This window comes from Melanerpes formicivorus, unplaced genomic scaffold, assembly GCF_026170545.1.
Source record: "Melanerpes formicivorus ecotype bairdi unplaced genomic scaffold, bMelFor1.0.p_v2 SCAF_34, whole genome shotgun sequence".
In the NCBI taxonomy this organism is placed as follows: domain Eukaryota; kingdom Metazoa; phylum Chordata; class Aves; order Piciformes; family Picidae; genus Melanerpes; species Melanerpes formicivorus.
Window position 1 is genome coordinate 5,413,087 of NW_027142386.1, and position 21,718 is coordinate 5,434,804.

A 21,718-nucleotide genomic window follows, 5' to 3' on the forward strand; every position below is an offset into this window, starting at 1 on the left:
GGCAGGGGCTTGGACTGGATGATCTCCAGAGGTCCCTTCCAACCCCTGACGTTCTGTGAGAGCCAGGGCACGTCCCAGAGCTGCAGAGCCCTTCAGCCAAGGCGCTGAGGCCCCAGCTGGCTGTGAGGCTTCTCTGCTGGCCCAGGCTGAGCTGCTGAGTGGAGGGCTCAGGGCAGATGGTGCTGTACAACTAGACTTTATTTTTCTGATCTCTCAGGTAAACTTCAGTGAGTGATAGCCTCTCATAATGGGCACAGCTGCTGCTGAGAAGGAAAAGCAGGAACCCTAGTAGCACAATGTATGGGGATGGAATCCTATCCAATTCTAGTTTTATTTGCCTTGCACTGTGTAAGCCCAGGTATCTCTCATCAGTGCTCTGTGTGTGTGTCCTCACTATGAGACTCCAGCTTGTACTTCAATTTGTGTCTCTTGCATGCTTCCCTTCCCCCTCCCCCCAGCCCAGCTCTCCAACCCCCCACCCAAACTGGCATTCCCCTGCTGCCCGCAGGATTTGGTGTCTGCTGATAACGTTAAGGACTTAATTGTTGGACTAATTATATCCTTGTTAGTGGTGTGCTTAGTAGGAAAAGAGCTTAGCTGGCTTTTCTGCCCTCTAAAGCTCTTTACTGCCTGATTAGAGGCCTGCAGGCCAAGTTTCCTCTCTGTGTTCTCCCCTCTCAGAAATAGAACAGCCACAGTTAGCCCTTCCCCAAGTGTGTCAGAGGGGGAAAAGGTCCTTTCCTACCTTGGATTGTGCACAAGGCTAATTAGTAATGGTTTGGATTTGGGGTGGTTGTCACTGGAGTGAGGCCTCTGAGCTCTTTTTTCTCCTCTCTTCCCTCCTCTCTAGTCAGGCTACTTTTCCAGCATGTTCAGTGGGTCTTGGAAGGAATCAAACATGAATGTCATAGAGTTGGAGATTCCTGACCAAAACATTGATATAGAAGGTAAGTGGGAGTCTGCTGTGTGAACAGAAACAAAGGCAGAGCTTAAGCTGAGGCTGACAGGAGGTGTTGCAGCTAGACTGCTGCCTGGAGAGCGTGGACTAGGTGCCCTGCTCTGGGCAGACCTCACCTGCAGTGCTGCTGTGTCCAGCTCTGGAGCCTGCAGCACAGGAAGGACATGGACCTCATGGAGAGGGTCCAGAGGAGACCACCAAGATGGTCAGGGGCTGGAGCATCTCTGGTGTAGGGACAGGCTGAGGGAGCTGGGGCTGTTCAGCCTGGAGAAGAGAAGGCTCCAGGCAGACCTTAGAGCAGCCTTCCAGTACCTGAAGGGGGCTACAGGAAGGCTGCAGAGGGACTGTTCCCAGAGGCCTGCAGGGACAGGACCAGGCAATGGTTTGGAAGGAGAGCAGAGCAGCTTTAGATTGGATGTGAGGAAGAAGTTCTGCACCAGGAGGCTGCTGGAACACTGCAACAGGTTGCCCAGGTGCCCCTGGAGATAAGCAAGGTGAAGCTCCACAGGGCTCTGAGCAACCTGCTCTAGTGGAGGATGTCCCTGCTGACTGCAGGGGGGTTGGACTAGAGGGGCCTTTGGAGGTCCCTTCCAACCCAAAGCATTCTGTGAGCCTGTTTGAGGGTTCTGTGGTGCTTCTGGCTCAGTGCCATGCCTTGGTCTGACCCTTGTCCTTCTGCTCAGCTCTGCAGGTGGCTTTTGGCTCTCTCTACAGGGATGATGTCTTAATAAAGCCCAGCCGAGTCGTGGCACTTCTGGCAGCTGCCTGCATGCTGCAGCTTGTAAGTACCAACCACACCAGGGCTCTCCTGCTCTCTCTGCAGATGCAGCCATAATCCATCCCTCACTCACAGCTGTGTGCTGCTTCCCCCACACAACTCCTCCTCTTCCTCCTCAGGCCAAGAGGGGGAAGCCCCAACCTTAACACCGTGCGTGGCTTTGTGTCCAACCCTAGGAGTGAGACTCAGCTCTGCTGCTCAGTGCTGCTTTGAGAGCCCTGTCTAGAAATAGCTCTGAGCAGCTCCTCTGTTCTGCCCTGCAGGCACTGAGTTGACCTTCTCAAGCTTCTCTTGCCCATGATTAGACTCATTTAAGAACCTCTCCCTGGGCCACCTTGGTTTGGGGCTCAGGCATGAAAGTCAGCTGTGGGCTGCTCAGCCTTTGACACTTCCTCTTGGAAACTTGGCATGTTTGTGGGGGGGTTTGGTTGGTTGGTTGTTATGTGTTCCCTCCCCACAGGATGGCTTGATCCAGCAGTGTGGTGAAACCATGAAGGAAACCATCAATGCAAAAACTGTCTGTGGTTATTACAACTCAGCAGGGACCTACGGGCTAGACTCTGTGAAGAAAAAGTAAGGAGCCCTTTCTCCCAGCTGCTTCCTGCATTGCTAATTGGCACTGGGGGTTTCCAAACACAAACCCATCACCCAAGTGAGTTATTCTCTCTCTCTCTCTCTCTCTCTCTCTCTCTCTTTTTTAAGCTGGCAGTTCTGGTGTCCCCAGCAGGGGGAGGACACTGAGCTGTTGGAGTGAGGCCACAGAGATGATCCAAGGGCTGGAGCAGCTCTGCTGTGAGCACAGGCTGAGGGAGCTGGGGGTGTGCAGCCTGGAGAGGAGAAGGCTCTGGGTGGGGCTTAGGTCTAGGGACCTTAGAGGTCTAAGGTCTGGGGACCTCAGAGCTGCCTGCCAGGACTGAAGGGATCCTGCAGGAAGGCTGCAGAGAGACTTTTGCTGAGGGTGTCTAGAGCCAGGCCAAGGGGAAATGGTTTGAAGCTGAGGCAGAGCAGGGTTAGAGTGGAGCTGAGGAAGAAGCTCTTCAGTGTGAGGGTGGTGAGAGCCTGGCCCAGGCTGCCCAGGGAGGCTGTGGCTGCCTCCTGCCTGGGGGTGTTGAAGGCCAGGCTGGATGAGGCCTTGAGCAGCTGAGTGTAGTTGAGAGGAGCTCTCAGTGTGCACTTGCAGCCCAGAAAGCCAATCAGAGCCTGGGCTGCAGCAGGAGAAGTGTGGCCAGCAGGGCAAGGGAGGTGATCCTCCCCCTCTGCTCAGCTCTGGGGAGACCCCACCTGGAGTCCTGCCTCCAGTTCTGGAGCCCCTATTGCAAGGGGGATCTGGAGGTGCTGGAAGGTGTCCAGAGCAGGGCCAGGAGGATGAGCAGAGGGCTGGAGCTGCTCTGCTGTGAGGACAGACTGAAGGAGTTGGGGTTGTACAGTCTGGAGAAGAGAAGGCTCCAAGGTGACCTCATTGTGGCCTTCCAGGATCTGAAGGGGGCTACAGGAAGGCTGGGGAGGGACTGCTCAGGATCTCAGGCAGTGATAGGACTAGGGGGAATGGAATGAAGCTGGAGGTGGGGAGATTGAGGCTGGAGGTGAGGAGGAAGTTCTTCCCCATGAGAGTGGTGAAGCCCTGGAATGGGTTGTCCAGGGAGGTGGTTGAGGCCCTGTCCCTGGAGGTGTTTAAGCCCAGGCTGGATGAGGCTCTGGGCAGGCTGATCTAGTGTGGGGTGTCCCTGCCCATGGCAGGGGGGTTGGAACTGGCTGATCCTTGTGGTCCCTTCCAACCCTGACTGATTCTGTGATTGGTCACTGGAATGTGCTGCCCAGGGAGGTGGTGGAGTCCCCATCCCTGGAGGTGTTTAAGAGGAGCCTGGATGAGGCACTTGGTGCCAGGGTTTAGTTGGTTAGATGGTGCTGGGTGATAGGTTGGACTGGATGATCTCCAAGGTCTCTTCCAAGCTGGTTCATTCTAACTTGTTGTGGCAGTAGCAGTGCTTTGAATTGACTTTCACTGTGCCCTGAGGGAAACTAAGTGGAAGCTGAGGAGCTGCAGAGGGCTTGCTGGTGAACCTCCTGCTTCTGAAGAGCTCTCCTTCCTGTTGGTGTGTTCATGGCTGCAGGAGTGTTGCCCTAGATAAAACCTGAAGGTTCTAATTCCTTGCTCCTAATCCAGGTGCCTTGAGTGGCTCTTGAATAACCTGATGACTCACCAGAGTGTTGAACTCTTCAAAGAACTCAGGTAAGGAGGCCTTGGTTAGCTTGCAGTGTTGAAGGTCCTAATCCTCTGAGCATACTCTGAAGCATCTCTGCTGTGGGGACAGGCTGAGGGAGCTGGGGCTGTTCAGCCTGGAGGAGAAAGGCTCCAGGAGGACCTTAGAGCTGCCTGCCAGGGTTTACAAGGGACTACAGGAGAGCTGGGGAGGGACTTGGTACAAAGGCATGGGGTGGTAGGCCAAGGGGTGATGGCTTCAAGCTGGAAGAGGCTGGGTTGAGAGGGGACATTAGGAGGAAATGTTAGATGGGGAGGGTGGAGAGGCACAGGAAGAGGTTGCCTGGAGAAGGTGTGGAGGCTCCAAGTCTGGAGGTGTTGGAGGCCAGGCTGGCTGAGGCCCTGAGCAAGCTGTGCTGGTGGGAGCTGTCCCTGCCTGTGGCAGGGGGTTGAAGCTGGCTGAGCTTTGAGCTCCCTTCCAACCCATCCCAGTGAGTGATTCTCTGTTCCAAAGCACAAGGCTCTTGCTGCCTTCCCTGCTTTGCCCTCTGTTACCTGAGGACTTCATTACTTCTCTTTCAGCATTAACCTCATGAAGCAGCTGATCAGCTCCTCCAACCTGTTTGTGATGCAAGTGGAGATGGATGTGTACACTGCTCTCAAGAAGGTACTTGGCAGAGGGGCTGCTGGGGGGCTTCATGGAGCTGCACTTAAGAGCAGGAGCAGACCTTCAGCCTTGTGGTGCTTCCTGAAAGTGCAATGGCAGAGTGTCAGAGTCTCTGAAGGAGTAAATGGGTGATGAGAGTACTCCTGCAGCAGGGAATCTCTCTCTTGTTGGCAAAGCCTCCTGATGGCCTCACCTGGCTTTGTTTCTTTCCTCAGTGGATGTTCCTGCAGCTTGTGCCTTCCTGGAATGGCTCTTTGAAGCAGCTCTTAGCTGAAGCTGATGCCTGGTTTGCCAAGAGGAGGAAAGGTGGGATTCAGTGGCACAGGACACTCCTCCTCCATGTTTCCCTGGGCAAGAATCCCCAGCAGCAGATTCTCAGCACCTATAAAACCCTGAGGCCACTCTGTCACTGATTTTGTAGCTGTTGTGAAGTGAGCAGGCAGCTGGCACTGCTCTGTCCCTCTGTGTTCAAGGGAGCAGCCACAGCCACTCTCTGTGCTTGTTTTGGCTGCTGCTCAGTCAGGAGGAGCTTCTGCTGCCTTCTCACTGGAAGGCCAGAGTGGAATGCAAGTGTTGGAGCAGGTCAGGAGGCCACAGAGATGGTCAAAGGCTGGAGAGCCTCCCTTGTGGGGACAGGCTGGGAGAGTTGGGGCTGTTCAGCCTGGAGAGGAGAAGGCTCCAGGAAGAGCTCAGAGCAGCCTTCCAGTACCTGAAGGGGCTCCAGGGGAGCTGGGGAGGGACTTTGGGCAAGGGCTGGGAGTGCCAGGCTGAGGGACAATGGCTTTGAGCTGGGAGAGGGGAGACTGAGACTGGAGACTGAGAGTGGAGATGAGGAAGAAATTGTTGAGAGTGAGGGTGGGGAGAGCCTGGCACAGGCTGCCCAGGGAGGCTGTGGCTGCCTCCTGCCTGGGGGTGTTCCAGGCCAGGCTGGCTGAGGCCTGGAGCAGCCTGGGCTGGTGGGAGGTGTCCCTGCCCATGGGGCTGGAACTGGATGATCCTTGAGGTCCCTTCCAACCCAACCCATTCTGGCATTCAAAAGAGGACACCTTTGGTTTAACTTCTCCCTGTAGGGATTTAAAGCAGCTTCCTAACTTGAGCTGCAAGGGGCTGGGGGTGGGGTGGGGGTGGGGTGGGTGTTCCCTGCCCATCCTGACCCTCTTTGAATCATTTTAAAGCTCAGTCTCAAATATCTGTAGGGCAAAGGATGCAGGGGGTAGGGGAGGGGGGTGGAAAAGGTTGTAATGAGGTGCTGTGCCCTGCAGATTTTGAGGAGGATGTGGCATTCCTGGAGTCAGAGCAGGGCAGAGCCTTCCTGCCTGTGTTCTCCCACCTGAGGCTGCAGTACATCATCAGTGACCTGGCCTCAGCCAGGATCGTGGAGAGAGATGCTCTGATCCCCTCAGGTGAGTGAGCACTCAGCCAGCCACTGCTGCTTGCTTCTTCCCAGCACATCCCCCCCAGAGCACCTGGGAAGGCCTGGGGCCCCTCACAGGAGGAAGCTTTGGATGGGATCTGGAAGGACACCTGGAAATGAAAAGCCAAGGCCAGAAGGTGCTGGGAACTCTTCTCAGCTCCTCAGAGGCAGCTGTTGTTTGCTGCCAGATGCTTAGGAGGCTGTGGAGGAGGTGAAATGAACGTTCAGTGATTTGTTTAGGTAGCTACAGATCATCCTAAGGAATGATCAGAGTGGAAATGAGCTCCCAAGTCAGCTTCCCCACCTCCATTCCCCTCCCTTGTCACATGGGTCCCCCCCACCCCTTCTTTCCCTGCTTGGTTTTCTTCTGCTCTCCTCCTTTGCCTCCCTCCCCAGAGTGAGCTGTGCTCCTTCTGACAATGTTTGCACTCCTCAAGCTTTTGCCCTCAGGTTTGGCCCCTGGGCTCCTTGCTGCCTGTTTTGGTGTCCCCAGAGCACAGCTCACAGTCCTGGCACTGGGCCTTGCCTCTCCCCCCTCTGGCTGTTGGCTTTCCCAGCTCTCATCTGCACAGCTTGGAAGTCCTCTGTACCTGTGCTCACCATGACTCTCCACTCCCCTGTGTCTCTGATGTCTCTTTCTAGGTGGTGTTGGCAGATGGCAATTAATCCTCTTGTTAATGAGCTCCTGACATCAGTGTGCTTGTCAGAGGAGCACAGAATGGGTTGGGTTGGAAGGGAGCTCAAAGCTCAGCCAGCTCCAGCCCCCTGCCATGGGCAGGGACACCTCCTACCAGCCCAGGCTGCTCCTGGCCTCAGCCAGCCTGGCCTTGAACACCTCCAGGCAGGAGGCAGCCACAGCCTCCCTGGGCAGCCTGTGCCAGGCTCTCCCCACCCTCACTCTCAACAATTTCTTCCTCCTCTCCAATCTCAGTCTCCCCTCTCCCAGCTCAAAGCCATTGTCCCTCAGCCTGGCACTCCCAGCCCTTGCCCAAAGTCCCTCCCCAGCTCCCCTGGAGCCCCTTCAGGTACTGCAAGGCTGCTCTGAGCTCTCCCTGGAGCCTTCTCCTCTCCAGCCTGAACATCCCTAACTCTCCCAGCCTGTCCCCACAGGGGAGGTTCTGCAGCCTCTGATCATCTTGGTAGCCTCCTGGACCTGCTCCTCCTGATGCTAGAGACCAGTGCCAGCACTGAGAGTCCCCAGATCCTGAAGGGCCCTCCCAGCCCAAACCATTCTGTGCATTGAAATGCTGGAAGGATGTGGCTGTCAGAAGCTGATTCACAGCTGCCTGTGACAGGGGTCCCCGTGGTGGGTCCTGCCTTGTGGGAATCTGTCCATCCCTTGAGGAAAAGGAGCAGCCTCTACTGCCTGCATGTCCTGCCTCTCCCTGCTCCCACCTTGGTTTGAATTAGCAGATGGGGAGGAAACTGATTGTGCCCCAGTGCTGACAAAGTCAAGTAGAGAGGAGCAGGGAGGGGTAGGCTCACTGCCAGGAGGACTTTGAGGGCTGGAGCAGGGCCAGAGAAGGGCAACAGAGCTGGGGAAGGGTCTGGAGAACAGGGCTGGGGAACAGCAGCTGAGGCAGCTGGGGGGGGTTGAGGCTGGAGCAGAGGAGGCTGAGGGAGAGCTCATTGCTCTCTGCAGCTCCTGAGAGGAGGCTGGAGCCGGGGTGGGGGGCTGGGCTCTGCTCCCAGGTGACAGAAGGAGACAAAGTGTCCTCAAATTTGCCAGGGCAGGGTTTGGTTGGAGATGAGTGGCCAGGGCCTGGCCCAGGCTGCCCAGAGATGTGGTGGAGTCCCCATGGCTGGAGGTGTTCAAGAACCCTGGGGCCATGGTTTGGTGTCCTGGTGGGGTTGGGTTGCTGGTTGGGCTGGATGCCCTCAGAGGGTTTTTACAACTCAACCACTTCTGATTCTGTAAGGCTGTGCCTTTGCATTTGGAGCAAGCCCCAACTTGGGGGGCGATAGCTGCACCTTTGGGGGCGATAGCTGCACCTTTGGGGGCGATAGCTGCACCTTGGGGGCGATAGCTGCCCCTTGGGGGGCGATAGCTGCGCCTTGGGGGGCGATAGCTGCACCTTTGGGGGCGATAGCTGCCCCTTTGGGGGCGATAGCTGCACCTTGGGGGCGATAGCTGCACCTTGGGGGCGATAGCTGCCCCTTGGGGGGCGATAGCTGCACCTTGGGGGCGATAGCTGCCCCTTTGGGGTGATAGCTGCCCCTTTGGGGGCGATAGCTGCACCTTGGGGGCGATAGCTGCACCTTGGGGGCGATAGCTGCCCCTTTGGGGGCAATAGCTGCCCCTTTGGGGGCGATAGCTGCACCTTGGGGGCGATAGCTGCCCCTTTGGGGGCGATAGCTGCACCTTGGGGGCAATAGCTGCCCCTTTGGGGGTGATAGCTGCACCTTGGTGGGCAATAGCTGCAACTTTGGGGGCGATAGCTGCCCCTTGGGGGCGATAGCTGCACCTTTGGGGGCAATAGCTGCCCCTTGGGGGGCAATAGCTGCAACTTTGGGGGGCGATAGCTGCCCCTTGGAGGCGATAGCTGCCCCTTGGGGGGGATAGCTGCCCCTTGGGGGGCGATAGCTGCCCCTTTGGGGCGATAGCTGCCCCTTGGAGGCGATAGCAGCACCTTGGGGGCGATAGCTGCACCTTGGAGGGCGATAGCTGTGCCTTGGGGGGCGATAGCTGCCCTTTGGGGCGATAGCTGCCCTTTGGGGCGATAGCTGCCCCTTTGGGGGACACTCTCCAATCACTTCCCAGTCACTTCCCACTTCTCCAGCAGGGCTTTATTCCCGTGCTGGCTCTCTGCTAAGCTGTCGGTGTGGAAGCTCTTCAGCCAGCCCTGTCCTGTGCCTCCCGTGGCCCAGCCCCGGCTGCGGCGGAGGCTGTGACCGGCAGGTGGCGGCAGCGCTCCGCAGCGCTGGGCAAGCTCTGGGGGCCGGCAGGTGGCGGCAGCGCTCCGCAGCGCTGGGCAGGCTCTGGGCGCCGGCAGGTGGCGGCAGCGCTCCGCAGCGCTGGGCAGGCTCTGGGCGCCGGCAGGTGGCGGCAGCGCTCCGCAGCGCTGGGCAGGCTCTGGGCGCCGGCAGGTGGCGGCAGCGCTCCGCAGCGCTGGGCAGGCTCTGGGCGCCGGCAGGTGGCGGCAGCGCTCCGCAGCGCTGGGCAGGCTCTGGGGGCCGGCAGGTGGAGCAGTTCCTGGCCCTCGGCGAGTCCCAGCCCGCTGCGGTGTGCAGCAGCCGCTCTGCCCTTCCCTGGGCTGTGCTGCAGCCATGTGCAGAGTAAACAGGGTGTGTTTGAGCCGAGGTGGGTGCAGATGGCACTCCAGGTGCACAACTGGCCTTCAGGCTCTCATAAACCCAGATAGCTTTGGGTGAATGACCCCCTGGAGCCTCAGGGGAGTGCTGGCTCAGGAGAGCTGGGGCTTGTTTCCTTGTGAAGTTGCCTTATCAGCAGTGAATCAGAGGCTGCCACCCAGAAACGTGCTCTGGACTTCCTTCTCTTCATGTCCCTGCTGTGATTTGGAGTCACAGAGTGCGTCAGGTTGGCAGGGACCCCCCAAGGGCATCCTGTCCAACCCCCTGCACTCAGCAGGGACAGCTCCAGCTGCAGCAGGCTGCCCAGGGGCACAGCCAGGCTGAGCTTGAATGGCTCCAGGGATGGAGCCTCAGCCCCAGCCCTGGGCAGCCTGTGCCAGTGGCTCCCCAGCCTCCCTGTGCAGAGCTTCTCCTGATGTCCAGCCTAACTCTGCCCTGCTCCAGTTTCAAACCACTGCCCCTGGGCCTATCCCCACAGCCCCTTCTGAACAGTCCCTGCCCAGCCTGCCTGTAGCTCCCCTGCAGAGAGTGAAATGCAGCTCTGAGCTCTCCGTGGAGCCTTCTCTTGCCCAGGCTGAGCAGCCCCAGCTCTCCCAGCCTGTCATGGGCAGCATTTCCTTGCTGCTCCTCAGGAGCTCAGTGCTGTGGCTTCACTCAAAGCCAGGAGTGGGGAGAATGTTTCTTCAGTTCTCAGAGGATTCCTTGCTTGTCCTCACTGACCAAGAGTGTGGAATGTTCACCTAATTCAGAGAGCAAAATGTTTGGTCTTGCCTGGTTGAGCAGCTCCTAAGCTGTGAGGAAGTCTGAAACTGCCTTGGTTGGCCTAGGTGAGAGGGGAGGTGATGGCAGTGGGAGTTTGCTCACTGCAGAGGGCAGCTGAGGTTTGCACTCTCCCACTGATGGCTAATTACAGAAGAGCTAAATGAAAAGCTTGGATTCCAAGAGCTGGGAGGGAAGCAAAGCACCACATGGAGACCTCTGGGTGTGTAGGGAAGGGCTGGAAGCTGCCTGCTGGAGCTTGTGACCTGCTGAGAGCAGTGTGTGGCCCAGAGCTCCCTTAAGGTGAGCAAATCATCAGTGAATCCCAGAGTGGCTCAGCTTGACAGGGACCTCAGAGCTCATCTCCTCCAAACCCCATTGCCATGGGCAGGGACAGCTCTCAGCTGCACTCAGCTGCTCAAGGCCTCATCCAGCCTGGCCTTCAACACCCCCAGCCAGGAGGCAGCCACAGCCTCCCTGGGCAGCCTGTGCCAGACTCTCACCACCCTCACACTGAAGAACTTCTTCCTCAGCTCCACTCTAACCCTGCTCTGCCTCAGCTTCAAACCATTCCCCCTTGGCCTGGCTCCAGACACCCTCAGAAGTCTCTCTGCAGCCTTCCTGCAGGATCCCTTCAGCTCCTGGCAGGCAGCTCTGAGGTCCCCCTGGAGCCTTCTCCCCTCCAGGCTGCACAGCCCCAGCTCCCTCAGCCTGTGCTCACAGCAGAGCTGCTCCAGCCCTTGGAGCATCTTTGTGGCCTCCTCTGGCCTCACTCCACAGCTCTGTGTCCTTCCCCTGCTGGGGACCCCAGAACTGGAGGCAGGACTGGAGGTGAGGTCTGAGCAGAGCCCAGGGGCAGAATCCCCTCTGCTGCCCTGCTGCCCACCCTGCTCTGGCTGCAGCCCAGCACCCAGCTGCCTTGGGGCTGCAGGAGGGCACTGCTGGCTCATCAGGACTGAGGAGACTTCATTAGCTGTTGATGGTGAAGTTCCAAACAGGATTTTGGCTCCCAGCACCCTGTGTTTGCAGGAGGAGAGACCTCAGAGGTGGAGGCTGCTGTGGGGGCAGGGGAAGGAAGTGCTGTCCTCTCTCCTTTTCTCCACCTTGCCTGCTTGGAGGAGGAAGCTGCAGTGCTGCAGGAGGTGTTCAGAGCAGAGTTTGTTCTTGTGTGCCCTGAGAAGGTTTGAGAGGCAGAAGCACACAGAGCAGTGGTGTCTGCAGGAAGGTTCTCTGTCAGCTAGGGCTGACCCATGGCAGCTGCAGTAGGTTGGGCTATGAGGAAGCTGCTCTGTCCTCCTCTGATTTGCTTTCCCCTCTCTCTCCTCCATCCTCTGTTCCTCTCCTTGCTTTTATACTTCCCACAGTGCTTTGGGCCCTCTCTCTTTTGGGCCTGCTGCACTCTGACCTTCACTCTGGAGCTAAGAGGGCAAGGGCTGGGGTTAATGCTTGCCTCTGGGACCTCCAAGACTGTCTCAGCACCTTGAGCTCACTGCTGCTCCCTTCTCTCCCCTCCATCAGCAGCTGTTCTGTGGGGAGAGGCTTCCCCCTGATGCTGCCATCTGAGGCCTCTACTCCAGAGGCTGTGCTCTCCTCCATGACTTTGTGTGCTCCCTGGAACTCACAGGCTGTGCTGCTGGGTGCCTCTGAGCCCTCCTGTGGCCCTGCCTTAGGAGCTGGATGAGATTTTGTTTAGGTTTCCTTCTTGGCTGCAGCTGGTAAAACCTTGGTGGCTCTCAGGAAGCCATTGGTGGCTGTTCCTGGGAGGGGACAATTCCTGTTTGCCTCTGCTGTGTCCCTGCTGACTCACTGCATCCTTCAGCCTTGCATTCTCCTTCCTTCTTCTTCTGTGGAGGTCTGGTGGCAGTTAGCAAGCAGCATCTCATCCCCAGGGCTTGAGAGCAGAGCTGTGGGGCTGAGGAGCTGAGCTGGGCAGAGCTGTGGGGCTGAGGAGCTGAGCTGGGCAGAGCTGTGGGGCTGAGGAGCTGAGCTGGGCAGAGCTGTGGGGCTGAGGAGCTGAGCTGGGCAGAGCTGTGGGGCTGAGGAGCTGAGCTGGGCAGAGCTGTGGGGCTGAGGAGCTGAGCTGGGCAGAGCTGTGGGGCTGAGGAGCTGAGCTGGGCAGAGCTGTGGGGCTGAGGAGCTGAGCTGGGCTGGGCAGAGCTGTGGGGCTGAGGAGCTGGGCTGGGCAGAGCTGTGGGGCTGAGGAGCTGAGCTGGGCAGAGCTGTGGGGCTGAGGAGCTGAGCTGGGCAGAGCTGTGGGGCTGAGGAGCTGGGCTGGGCAGAGCTGTGGGGCTGAGGAGCTGGGCTGGGCAGAGCTGTGGGGCTGAGGAGCTGAGCTGGGCAGAGCTGTGGGGCTGAGGAGCTGAGCTGGGCAGAGCTGTGGGGCTGAGGAGCTGGGCTGGGCAGAGTTGTGGGGCTGAGGAGCTGGGCTGGGCAGAGCTGTGGGGCTGAGGAGCTGAGCTGGGCAGAGCTGTGGGGCTGAGGAGCTGAGCTGGGCTGGGCAGAGCTGTGGGGCTGAGGAGCTGAGCTGGGCTGGGCAGAGCTGTGGGGCTGAGGAGCTGAGCTGGGCAGAGCTGTGGGGCTGAGGAGCTGAGCTGGGCAGAGCTGTGGGGCTGAGGAGCTGAGCTGGGCTGGGCAGAGCTGTGGGGCTGAGGAGCTGGGCTGGGCAGAGCTGTGGGGCTGAGGAGCTGGGCTGGGCAGAGCTGTGGGGCTGAGGAGCTGAGCTGGGCAGAGCTGTGGGGCTGAGGAGCTGAGCTGGGCAGAGCTGTGGGGCTGAGGAGCTGAGCTGGGCAGAGCTGTGGGGCTGAGGAGCTGAGCTGGGCAGAGCTGTGGGGCTGAGGAGCTGAGCTGGGCAGAGCTGTGGGGCTGAGGAGCTGAGCTGGGCAGAGCTGTGGGGCTGAGGAGCTGAGCTGGGCAGAGCTGTGGGGCTGAGGAGCTGAGCTGGGCAGAGCTGTGGGGCTGAGGAGCTGAGCTGGGCAGAGCTGTGGGGCTGAGGAGCTGAGCTGGGCAGAGCTGTGGGGCTGAGGAGCTGAGCTGGGCAGAGCTGTGGGGCTGAGGAGCTGAGCTGGGCAGAGCTGTGGGGCTGAGGAGCTGAGCTGGGCAGAGCTGTGGGGCTGAGGAGCTGAGCTGGGCAGAGCTGTGGGGCTGAGGAGCTGAGCTGAGCAGAGCTGTGGGGCTGAGGAGCTGAGCTGAGCAGAGCTGTGGGGCTGAGGAGCTGAACTGGGCAGAGCTGTGGGGGTGAGGAGCTGAACTGGGCAGAGCTGTGGGGCTGAGGAGCTGAGCTGGGCAGAGCTGTGGGGCTGAGGAGCTGAGCTGGGCAGAGCTGTGGGGCTGAGGAGCTGAGCTGGGCAGAGCTGTGGGGCTGAGGAGCTGAGCTGAGCAGAGCTGTGGGGCTGAGGAGCTGAGCTGGGCAGAGCTGTGGGGCTGAGGAGCTGAGCTGGGCAGAGCTGTGGGGCTGAGGAGCTGAGCTGAGCAGAGCTGTGGGGCTGAGGAGCTGAGCTGGGCAGAGCTGTGGGGCTGAGGAGCTGAGCTGGGCAGAGCTGTGGGGCTGAGGAGCTGAGCTGGGCAGAGCTGTGGGGCTGAGGAGCTGAGCTGGGCAGAGCTGTGGGGCTGAGGAGCTGAGCTGGGCAGAGCTGTGGGGCTGAGGAGCTGGGCTGGGCAGAGCTGTGGGGCTGAGGAGCTGAGCTGGGCAGAGCTGTGGGGCTGAGGAGCTGAGCTGGGCAGAGCTGTGGGGCTGAGGAGCTGAGCTGGGCAGAGCTGTGGGGCTGAGGAGCTGAGCTGGGCAGAGCTGTGGGGCTGAGGAGCTGAGCTGGGCAGAGCTGTGGGGCTGAGGAGCTGAGCTGGGCAGAGCTGTGGGGCTGAGGAGCTGAGCTGGGCAGAGCTGTGGGGCTGAGGAGCTGAGCTGGGCAGAGCTGTGGGGCTGAGGAGCTGAGCTGGGCAGAGCTGTGGGGCTGAGGAGCTGAGCTGGGCAGAGCTGTGGGGCTGAGGGCCTGAGCCTGGCTGCATCCCAGGCAGTGGTGAGTGCTTGGTCAGCTGTGGAGCCCTGGGTTGCCTGCTGTGAGCTGCTGCCTTGTGCCTGTCCTGCTGCTCCTGAGAGCTGCAGAGGGAGCCCCCAGGGCCAGCCTGCCAGTTGCTGTCCCTTGCTGATTTCAGTGCCATTTGATGTCTGCCTTTCCCATGCTGATGCCCATCCCTGCCCCCTGCCCAGCTGCAGAGACCCCCCAGGCTGATCTGTGTTTTTTTGCTTGTAGAGTGGCTGTGCTGTGTTTACAAACAGCAGTGGTTTGCCATGCTCAGAGCAGAACAGGACAATGACACAGGGTAGGTATTCCACAGGTTGCCTTCCTTTCTCTCCTCCATTGGAGCCCTTCCTCTCCCTCCATTCTGACCTGAGTGGAGCTCCCCTGGAGAGCAGTGGGGGGAAGCACTCTGCAGTGGCTGTGGACAGTCTGGAGCAGGCTGTCCCCTTGGGCTGGCTGAGCTCCTGTCCTTCAGAGAGCAGAGCTCTGAGTGGTGTGGGCAGAGGTGAAGGCTGGGGAGGGATGTTCAGTGCTGGCTGACACTGCTCAGCAGGCTGTGCACTGGGATGTGTGTCCAGGCTGGGCAAGGGGAGCTTGGTAGCCTCAGACCTGAAGGAAGAAGGCAGCAGGTGGATAAGAAGCCTCCTCTGCCCTGCTCCCTCCTGCCTGGGCTAGCTGTGCAGGAGGCTGTGGTGTGCTGGGCACTCACTGTCTGGGGGCAGGAGGCAGCCTGGCAGGTTCTGTTGAAGCAAGGCTGGCTCCATGCTAACCTTTGTCCTGCCTCTCCCCTCCCAGCACCCAGCAGGGCTTGGCTCCCTCTCATCTCTTCACCTTGTTCCTGCCTAATGGCACAGCCTTCCCCCTCCCAGTGCTGTGTGAGAGCTCCCTGCAGGGCCCCCTCCTCCTCCTCAGCCCTGAGTGCAGCCATCCCCACTGCACAGAGCCTCTGCTTCCCCTGCTTCTGGCTGTCTGCTGGCTCTCCTCCTTCCCAGGCTCTGTGCTGCACCCCTGGCATTGCACTGCCATGAGGAGCTGCCCTGGCAGCTGTGCACTGCCCCTGCTGCCTGGGATCCCCTGCCTGCTGCCTGTGTACTGTGGCCTTGGGTTTCTTGAGCTGCTGCTGGTGTTTTGGGCTCCTGATTGAATGAATCCTGCCTGTGTGTGACCACAGCCTGCCTCCACTCCTGCCCTTGCTTTGTGCCACCTTGCTCTGAGCCAAGTCCTTAAGCTCTTTCTAAACATGGAAACTGTGGCAGGATCCCAGCAGGGAGGAGACTGAGAGGGACCTCTGGAGCTCAGCCAGTCCAACCCTCCTGCTCCAGCAGCTTGCCCCAGGGGGGGTTGGGAGCTCTCCAGAGCAGACTCCACAACCTCTCTGGGCAGCCTGCTCCAGGCCTCCAGCACCCTCACACCAAACTCCTTTCTCCTCCTCTCCAGCTGGCATCTCCTGGCTGCCACTTTGTGCCCCTTGCCCCTTGGCCTGGCCCTGGGCACCACTCAGCAGAGCCTGGCCCCAGCCTCTTGCCCCCCCCAGCTCCTTCAGCTCTTGCTGAGCATTGCTCAGCTCCCCTCTGGGGCTGCTCTTCTGCAGGCTCTCAGCCCCAGGGCTCTCAGTCTTTGTTGCTGCCAGAGCTACTCCAGGCCCCTCAGCAGCTTCCCAGCCTGCCCTGGACTCTCCCCAGCCCTTCCCAGGCTCTGCAAGTGGGGAGCCCAGAGCTGGAGCCAGGAGTGCAGCTGTGGCCTCCCCAGGGCAGGGCAGAGGGGCAGAGCCTCCCTTGCCCTGCTGCCCACACTCTCCTCCCTGCCCCCCTGGACAGGACACCCCTGAGGCCTTCTTGGCCCCCAGGGCACACTGCTGGCTCCTGGGCACCTTCTTGTCCCCCAGCCCTCCCAGCTCCTTCTCCTGGAGCTGCTTCCCAGCAGGTTCCCCCTCAGCTGTGCTGCTGCAGGAGGTTGTTGCTCCCCAGGGGCAGGACCCTGCCCTTGCCCTGCTTGAACCTCCTGAGGTTCCTCTCCCCCAGCCCTGCAGCCTGCCCAGGGCTCCCTGGGTGCCAGCACAGCCTGGGGCTGTCAGGCACTGCTCCCAGTCTGGTGCCAGCAGCAAACTGGCTCAGGGTCTGCACTGTTCCTGCCTTTATCTTCTCTCTGAGTTCTTGCTGTGTTTTGTGAGCAGTAAATGTCAGCTCAGGAGGCAGCAGAGTCCTGCTTCACTGATCTGTGAAAGGGAACAAACTTCTTCATGTTCTGCCCTGGGTTCCACTGGCCCAGCAGTGGCTGCTCAGAGCTGAGGGAGTTTGCTTGGTGATGGCTGCACCTCACTGCAGGCTGGAAAGTGAAGGAGGCCTGGAAGAGACCTTTCAGATGATCAGGTCCAAACAATAACACTGCCAAATCCACCTCAGCCAGCCTGGCCTTCAGCACCCCCAGGCAGGAGGCAGCCACAGCCTCCCTGGGCAGCCTGGGCCAGGCTCTCCCCACCCTCACTCTCAACAATCTCTTCCTCATCTCCACTCTCAGTCTCCCCTCTCCCAGCTCAAAGCCATTGTCCCTCAGCCTGGCACTCCCAGCCCTTGTCCAGAGTCCCTCCCCAGCTCTCCTGGAGCCCTTCAGGTACTGCAAGGCTGCTCTGAGGTCTCCCTGGAGCCTTCTCCTCTCCAGCCTGCACAGCCCCAACTCTCCCAGCCTGTCCCCACAGGGGAGGCTCTGCAGCCTCTCATCACCTTGGTGGCCTCCTCTGGAGCCTCTCCAGCAGCTCCAGGTCCTTCTTGTGCTGGGGGCCCCAGAGCTGGAGGCAGTGCTGCAGGTGGGGGCTGAGCAGAGCAGAGCAGAGGGGCAGAATCCCCTCCCTGTGCTGCTGCTCTCCCTGCTCTGGCTGCAGCTCAGCACTCAGCTGGCTCTGGGCTGCCAGGGACCAGTGCTGGCTTCTGGGGAGTTTGTCACCACCTGACCCCCCCAAGGCCTTCTCCTGCAGGCTGCTCTCAGCCACTCCTCCCCCAGGCTGGGTCTGTGCTGGGGGTTGCCCTGCCCCAGCTGCAGGAACCTTGCCCTTGGCCTTGTTGGACTTCCTGAGGTTGCCTTGGGCCCAGCTCTGCAGCCTGCCCAGGTCCCTCTGGCTGGCTCAGCCAGGCCACACAGCTTGATGCCATCCCTCACAGCCATCCAGATTCAGGCAGGAGCCAGCAGCCTGTGATTCTTGGATGTCTTTTGGTGCAGGGGGAGTGGTGCAGTAGCTGTCAGCTGTCAGAGACACTTCTGGGAGTGCAGCTTCCCATCCAAAGCTGAAGTGAAGGTGCTGGGGTCACAGCTGCCCTGTCCAGCTGCAGCACTGCTGCTGTGCCCTGCTCCTGGGCTCAGCAGTTGTCTCAAGTGTTCCTTGCTGCTCTGCTTTCCCCTCTTGCAGCAGGAGACTTTCATGGGATTGAAGAGCTAAAAGGGAAGATGTTGGGCAGAGCAAGTTGTACTTAGCAGTAGGCATCTGTTTGCCCAGCCCCTGGTGCTGATAGCATCAGGGAATCCTAGAGTGGCTCAGCTTGGAAGGGGCCTCAGAGATTCATCTCCTCCAACCTCCCCTCCATGTGCAGGGACACCTCCCACCAGCCCAGCTTGCTCCAGGCCTCATCCAGCCTGGCCTTGAACACCCCCAGGCAGGAGGCAGCCACAGCCTCCCTGGGTAGCCTGTGCCAGACTCTCACCACCCTCACACTGAAGAACTTCCTCAGCTCCACTCTAACCCTGCTCTGCCTCAGCTTCAAACCATTCCCCTTTGGCCTGGCTCTAGACCCCCTCAGCAAAAGTCTCTCTGCAGCCTTCCTGCAGGATCCCTTCAGCTCCTGGCAGCAGCTCTGAGGTCCCCCTGGAGCCTTCTCCTCTGCAGGCTGCACAGCCCCAGCTCCCTCAGCCTGTGCTCAGAGCAGAGCTGCTCCAGCCCTTGGATCATCTTTGTGGCCTCCTCTGGGCTCTCTCCAGCAGCTCTGTGTCCTTCTGCTGGGGTCACCAGGCCTGGGTGCAGTGTTCCTTGCCAAGGCCTCTCCCTGGCAGCAGTGGGAGGCAGGGGGTGAGCTGCAGAGTTTCTTCTCTCTGGCTTCAGTAGCTTCCAGGCTGGCATGCAGGCTGCTGGGTGTTTAGGGCTGGGCTGCCTCTCCTTGGACATGGTGTTCTCTGGAGCTGTGTGGGAGGCAGGGGGCTGCCCATGGAGTGCTCCCCTGTGGCTCTGTGCAGCTCAGCTGTGGTGGCTCCAGGCCACAGCTCATGACCCCCAGGCAGATAAATGTTAGTGATGTGCTGAGCTCATTCCTCTGGCAGGCTGGGCTGGCACCATGCAGGGAGGTGCCTGTGGCTCTGAGGTCTTGGGAGGGAGGATGTGCAACTGCTCTTTGTGTTGGAGCAAAGGTTTGTGCCCCCTGGGCCAGCCTGCAGCTGAGTCCTGCTTTGTGCAGCCCTCCTCTGGTGCAGCTCTGCCTCCTTAACTCCTGGCCTCCCAGAGGCAGGGCTGCAGGAGCTGGGAGGCCTGGCTCTGAAGCTGGGCTCTGTTGGCATGCCCCCATGAGATCCTCATGGCCAGGAAAGGATTTTGGGCTCCTGGTGGGGGAGAAGCTGGAAAGAAGCCAGCAGTGGGCACTGGCAGCCCAGGGCTGAGACCTCACCTGCAGGACTGTGTCCAGCACAAGAGAGACCTGGACTTGATGGAGAGAGTCCAGAGAAGGCCTCAAAGATGCTCAGAGGGCTGCAGGACCTCTGCTGTGAGGACAGCCTGGGAGAGCTGGGGCTGTTGAGGCTGGAGAAGAGAAGGCTGCAGGGAGAGCTCAGAGCTGCATTTCACTCTCTGCAGGGCACACAGAGGAAGGCTGAGGAGGGACTGTTCAGAAGGGAGAGTGGGGAGAGGATGAGGGGCAATGGAGCAGGGCAGAGTGAGGTTGGACATCAGGAGAAGCTCTGCACAGGGAGGCTGGGGAGACACTGGCACAGGCTGCCCAGGGCTGGGGCTGAGGCTCCATCCCTGGAGCCATTCAAGCTCAGCCTGGCTGTGTCCCTGGGCAGCCTGCTGCAGCTGGAGCTGTCCCTGCTGAGTGCAGGGGGTGGACAGGATGCCCTGGGAGGGTCCCTTCCAACCTGCTGCATTCTGTGCCTCTATTTTTGCACCCCATGAGCAAGGCTCTGTTTCCATAGCCCACCTGGTGCAGATGCAGGACAGCTGCCACCTGCATGGCTGAATCCTTTCCAGTCTGGCCCTGGTGCTGGGGCAGAACTTCACAGCTCCCCTTGGCTGCTCTGAGTGACTAAAGCTGGGAGCTGTGTAGAACTGTTCATGGGACAGCTTGGGATGGGAAGGATCCAGGGAGGTCATCTGCAAGCTCTGCTCACAGAGGGGTCAGCTCAGCCCAGCTGCAGTCAAGGCTGTTCATCTTTCCCCTTGCTCCCAGAAGGACTTTGAGGGCTGGAGCAGGGCCAGAGAAGGGCAAGAGAGCTGGGGAAGGGTCTGGAGAACAGGGCTGGGGAGGAGCAGCTGAGGCAGCTGGGGGGGTTGAGGCTGGAGCAGAGGAGGCTGAGGGAGAGCTCATTGCTCTCTGCAGCTCCTGAGAGGAGGCTGGAGCCAGGTGGGGGCTGGGCTCTGCTCCATGGGAGCAAGTGACTGCCTAAGAGGTTGCCCAGGCCTGGCCCAGGCTGCCCAGGGCAGTGGTGGAGCTCCCATCCCTGGAGGGGCTCCTGACTGGTTGAGATGTGGTGCTGAGGGCCATGGGGGGTGAGGCTGCTGCAGGAGCAGAGGGAGGGAGCAGCTGTGTCTGTGAGCATCATGGACTGGTGTCTGCACTGTCACTGGTGAGACAAAGAACTCATCACTGGGATTGAGGTCAGCTCCATCAGCAGTGCTGCTGGGAAGGGTGGGGAGAGCACAGCTGGGATGTGCTTAGCAGGGGAACCTCTGCTTAGCCTAGAGTGATGCAAAGGCTTGGGCTGGAAGGGAGCTCAAAGCTCAGCCAGCTCCAGCCCCCTGCCATGGGCAGGGACACCTCCCACCAGCCCAGGCTGCTCAGGGCCTCATCCAGCCTGGCCTTCAGCACCTCCAGGCAGGAGGCAGCCACAGCCTCCCTGGGCAGCCTGTGCCAGGCTCTCCCCACCCTCACACTCAACAATTTCTTCCTCATCTCCAGTCTCAGTCTCCCCTCTCCCAGCTCACAGCCATTGTCCCTCAGCCTGGCACTCCCAGCCCTTGTCCCAAGTCCCTCCCCAGCTCCCCTGGAGCCCTTCAGGTCCTGGAAGGCTGCTCTGAGCTCTCCCTGGAGCCTTCTCCTCTCCAGCCTGCACAGCCCCAACTCTCCCAGCCTGTCCCCACAGGGGAGGTTCTGCAGCCTCTGATCACCTTGGTGGCCTCCTCAGGACCCTCTCCAGCAGCTCCAGGTCTCTCTTGTGCTGGGCCCCAGAGCTGGAGGCAGTGCTGCAGGTGGGGGCTGAGCAGAGCAGGGGGCAGAATCCCCTCCCTGCTGGCCATAACAACTCTAAAACTGCCAGGATTGGGTCTCACAGAAGCAGGGCAAAGAGTCCCCAGCCTGTGGCTGTCCATCAGAGCTGCAGCCACCAGTGCTGGTGCTGTGTCCAGCAGGAGGGGAGCAGATGCAGCACTGCTTCTTGCTTCTGTGGCTTGCAGAGGGTTGTTTGTCCTGCAGGGCTCTGATGTCCCTGGCTTGAGAGGGGAGCAGTTGCCTTCTACCTCGTTCAACACCCTCTGGAGATCTTTGTCCTCAGTGGAGCTCCAGAGCTTTCTGCTGCTCTGGTTACTGATGTCAGCCTGTCTGCAGCCAGGGGAGAGCTGGGCTCTTCAGCCTGGAGACCTCAGAGCAGCCTTCCAGTGCCTGCAGGGGCTCCAGGAGAGCTGGGGAGGGACTCTGGAGAAGGGCTGGGAGTGCCAGGCTGAGGGACAATGGCTTTGAGCTGGGAGAGGGGAGACTGAGACTGGAGAGGAGGAAGAGATTGTTGGTAGTGAGGGTGGGGAGAGCCTGGCCCAGGCTGCCCAGGGAGGCTGTGGCTGCCTCCTGCCTGGAGGTGTTCAGGGCCAGGCTGGATGAGGCCCTGAGCAGCCTGGGCTGGTGGGAGGTGTCCCTGCCCATGGCAGGGGTTTGAGCTGGCTGAGCTTTGAGCTCCTTTCCAACCCAACCCATCCCATGGTTATGAGCACAGCCCTGGCGGTCCAAGGCTGGTGACTGCTGCTGCCTCTGCCAGAGTGTTCCAAGGTGGCAAAGCAGCAGTGGAAACTCTTGAGTGTACCAAGTTCCCCTTGGTGTAGGGTGACAGCTTCCAGAGGCTCAGAGCACTCCATGAGCACTGCAGTGAACTTTTTTTAGCCCAGCTGCATACTCAGCTGCCTGAGGACCCTTCCCCAAGCTCTCTGTGGCTGGTTCTGCACAGCACTGCTGCTCTGCAGGAGCTTTGGTGTGTGTCTGTGCCCAGCCAAGGGGCTTGGGTCACACCTCAACTTCTGGGGTCACTTTTAGGCCCCTCACTGCCAGAAGGAGTTTGAGGGCTGGAGCAGGGCCAGAGAGAGGCAGCACAGCTGGGGAAGGGTCTGGAGAACAGGGCTGGGCAGGGGCAGCTGAGGGAGCTGGGGGGGTTGAGGCTGGA

General features: G+C 60.0%; 1 protein-coding gene across 1 annotated transcript in view; it reads left to right on the forward strand.

Annotated features, from left to right (window-relative positions):
• Positions 1-21,718, forward strand: part of GMCL1 (germ cell-less 1, spermatogenesis associated) — a 32,825-nt gene that overhangs the window by 4,192 nt on the left and 6,915 nt on the right. The window contains exons 3-10 of the mRNA XM_068156581.1: positions 851-947; positions 1,642-1,739; positions 2,197-2,309; positions 3,901-3,966; positions 4,519-4,603; positions 4,819-4,909; positions 5,866-6,006; positions 14,336-14,405. Coding sequence (XP_068012682.1) covers positions 851-947; positions 1,642-1,739; positions 2,197-2,309; positions 3,901-3,966; positions 4,519-4,603; positions 4,819-4,909; positions 5,866-6,006; positions 14,336-14,405 — 761 coding nt within the window. The remainder of the gene's footprint in view (positions 1-850; positions 948-1,641; positions 1,740-2,196; positions 2,310-3,900; positions 3,967-4,518; positions 4,604-4,818; positions 4,910-5,865; positions 6,007-14,335; positions 14,406-21,718) is intronic.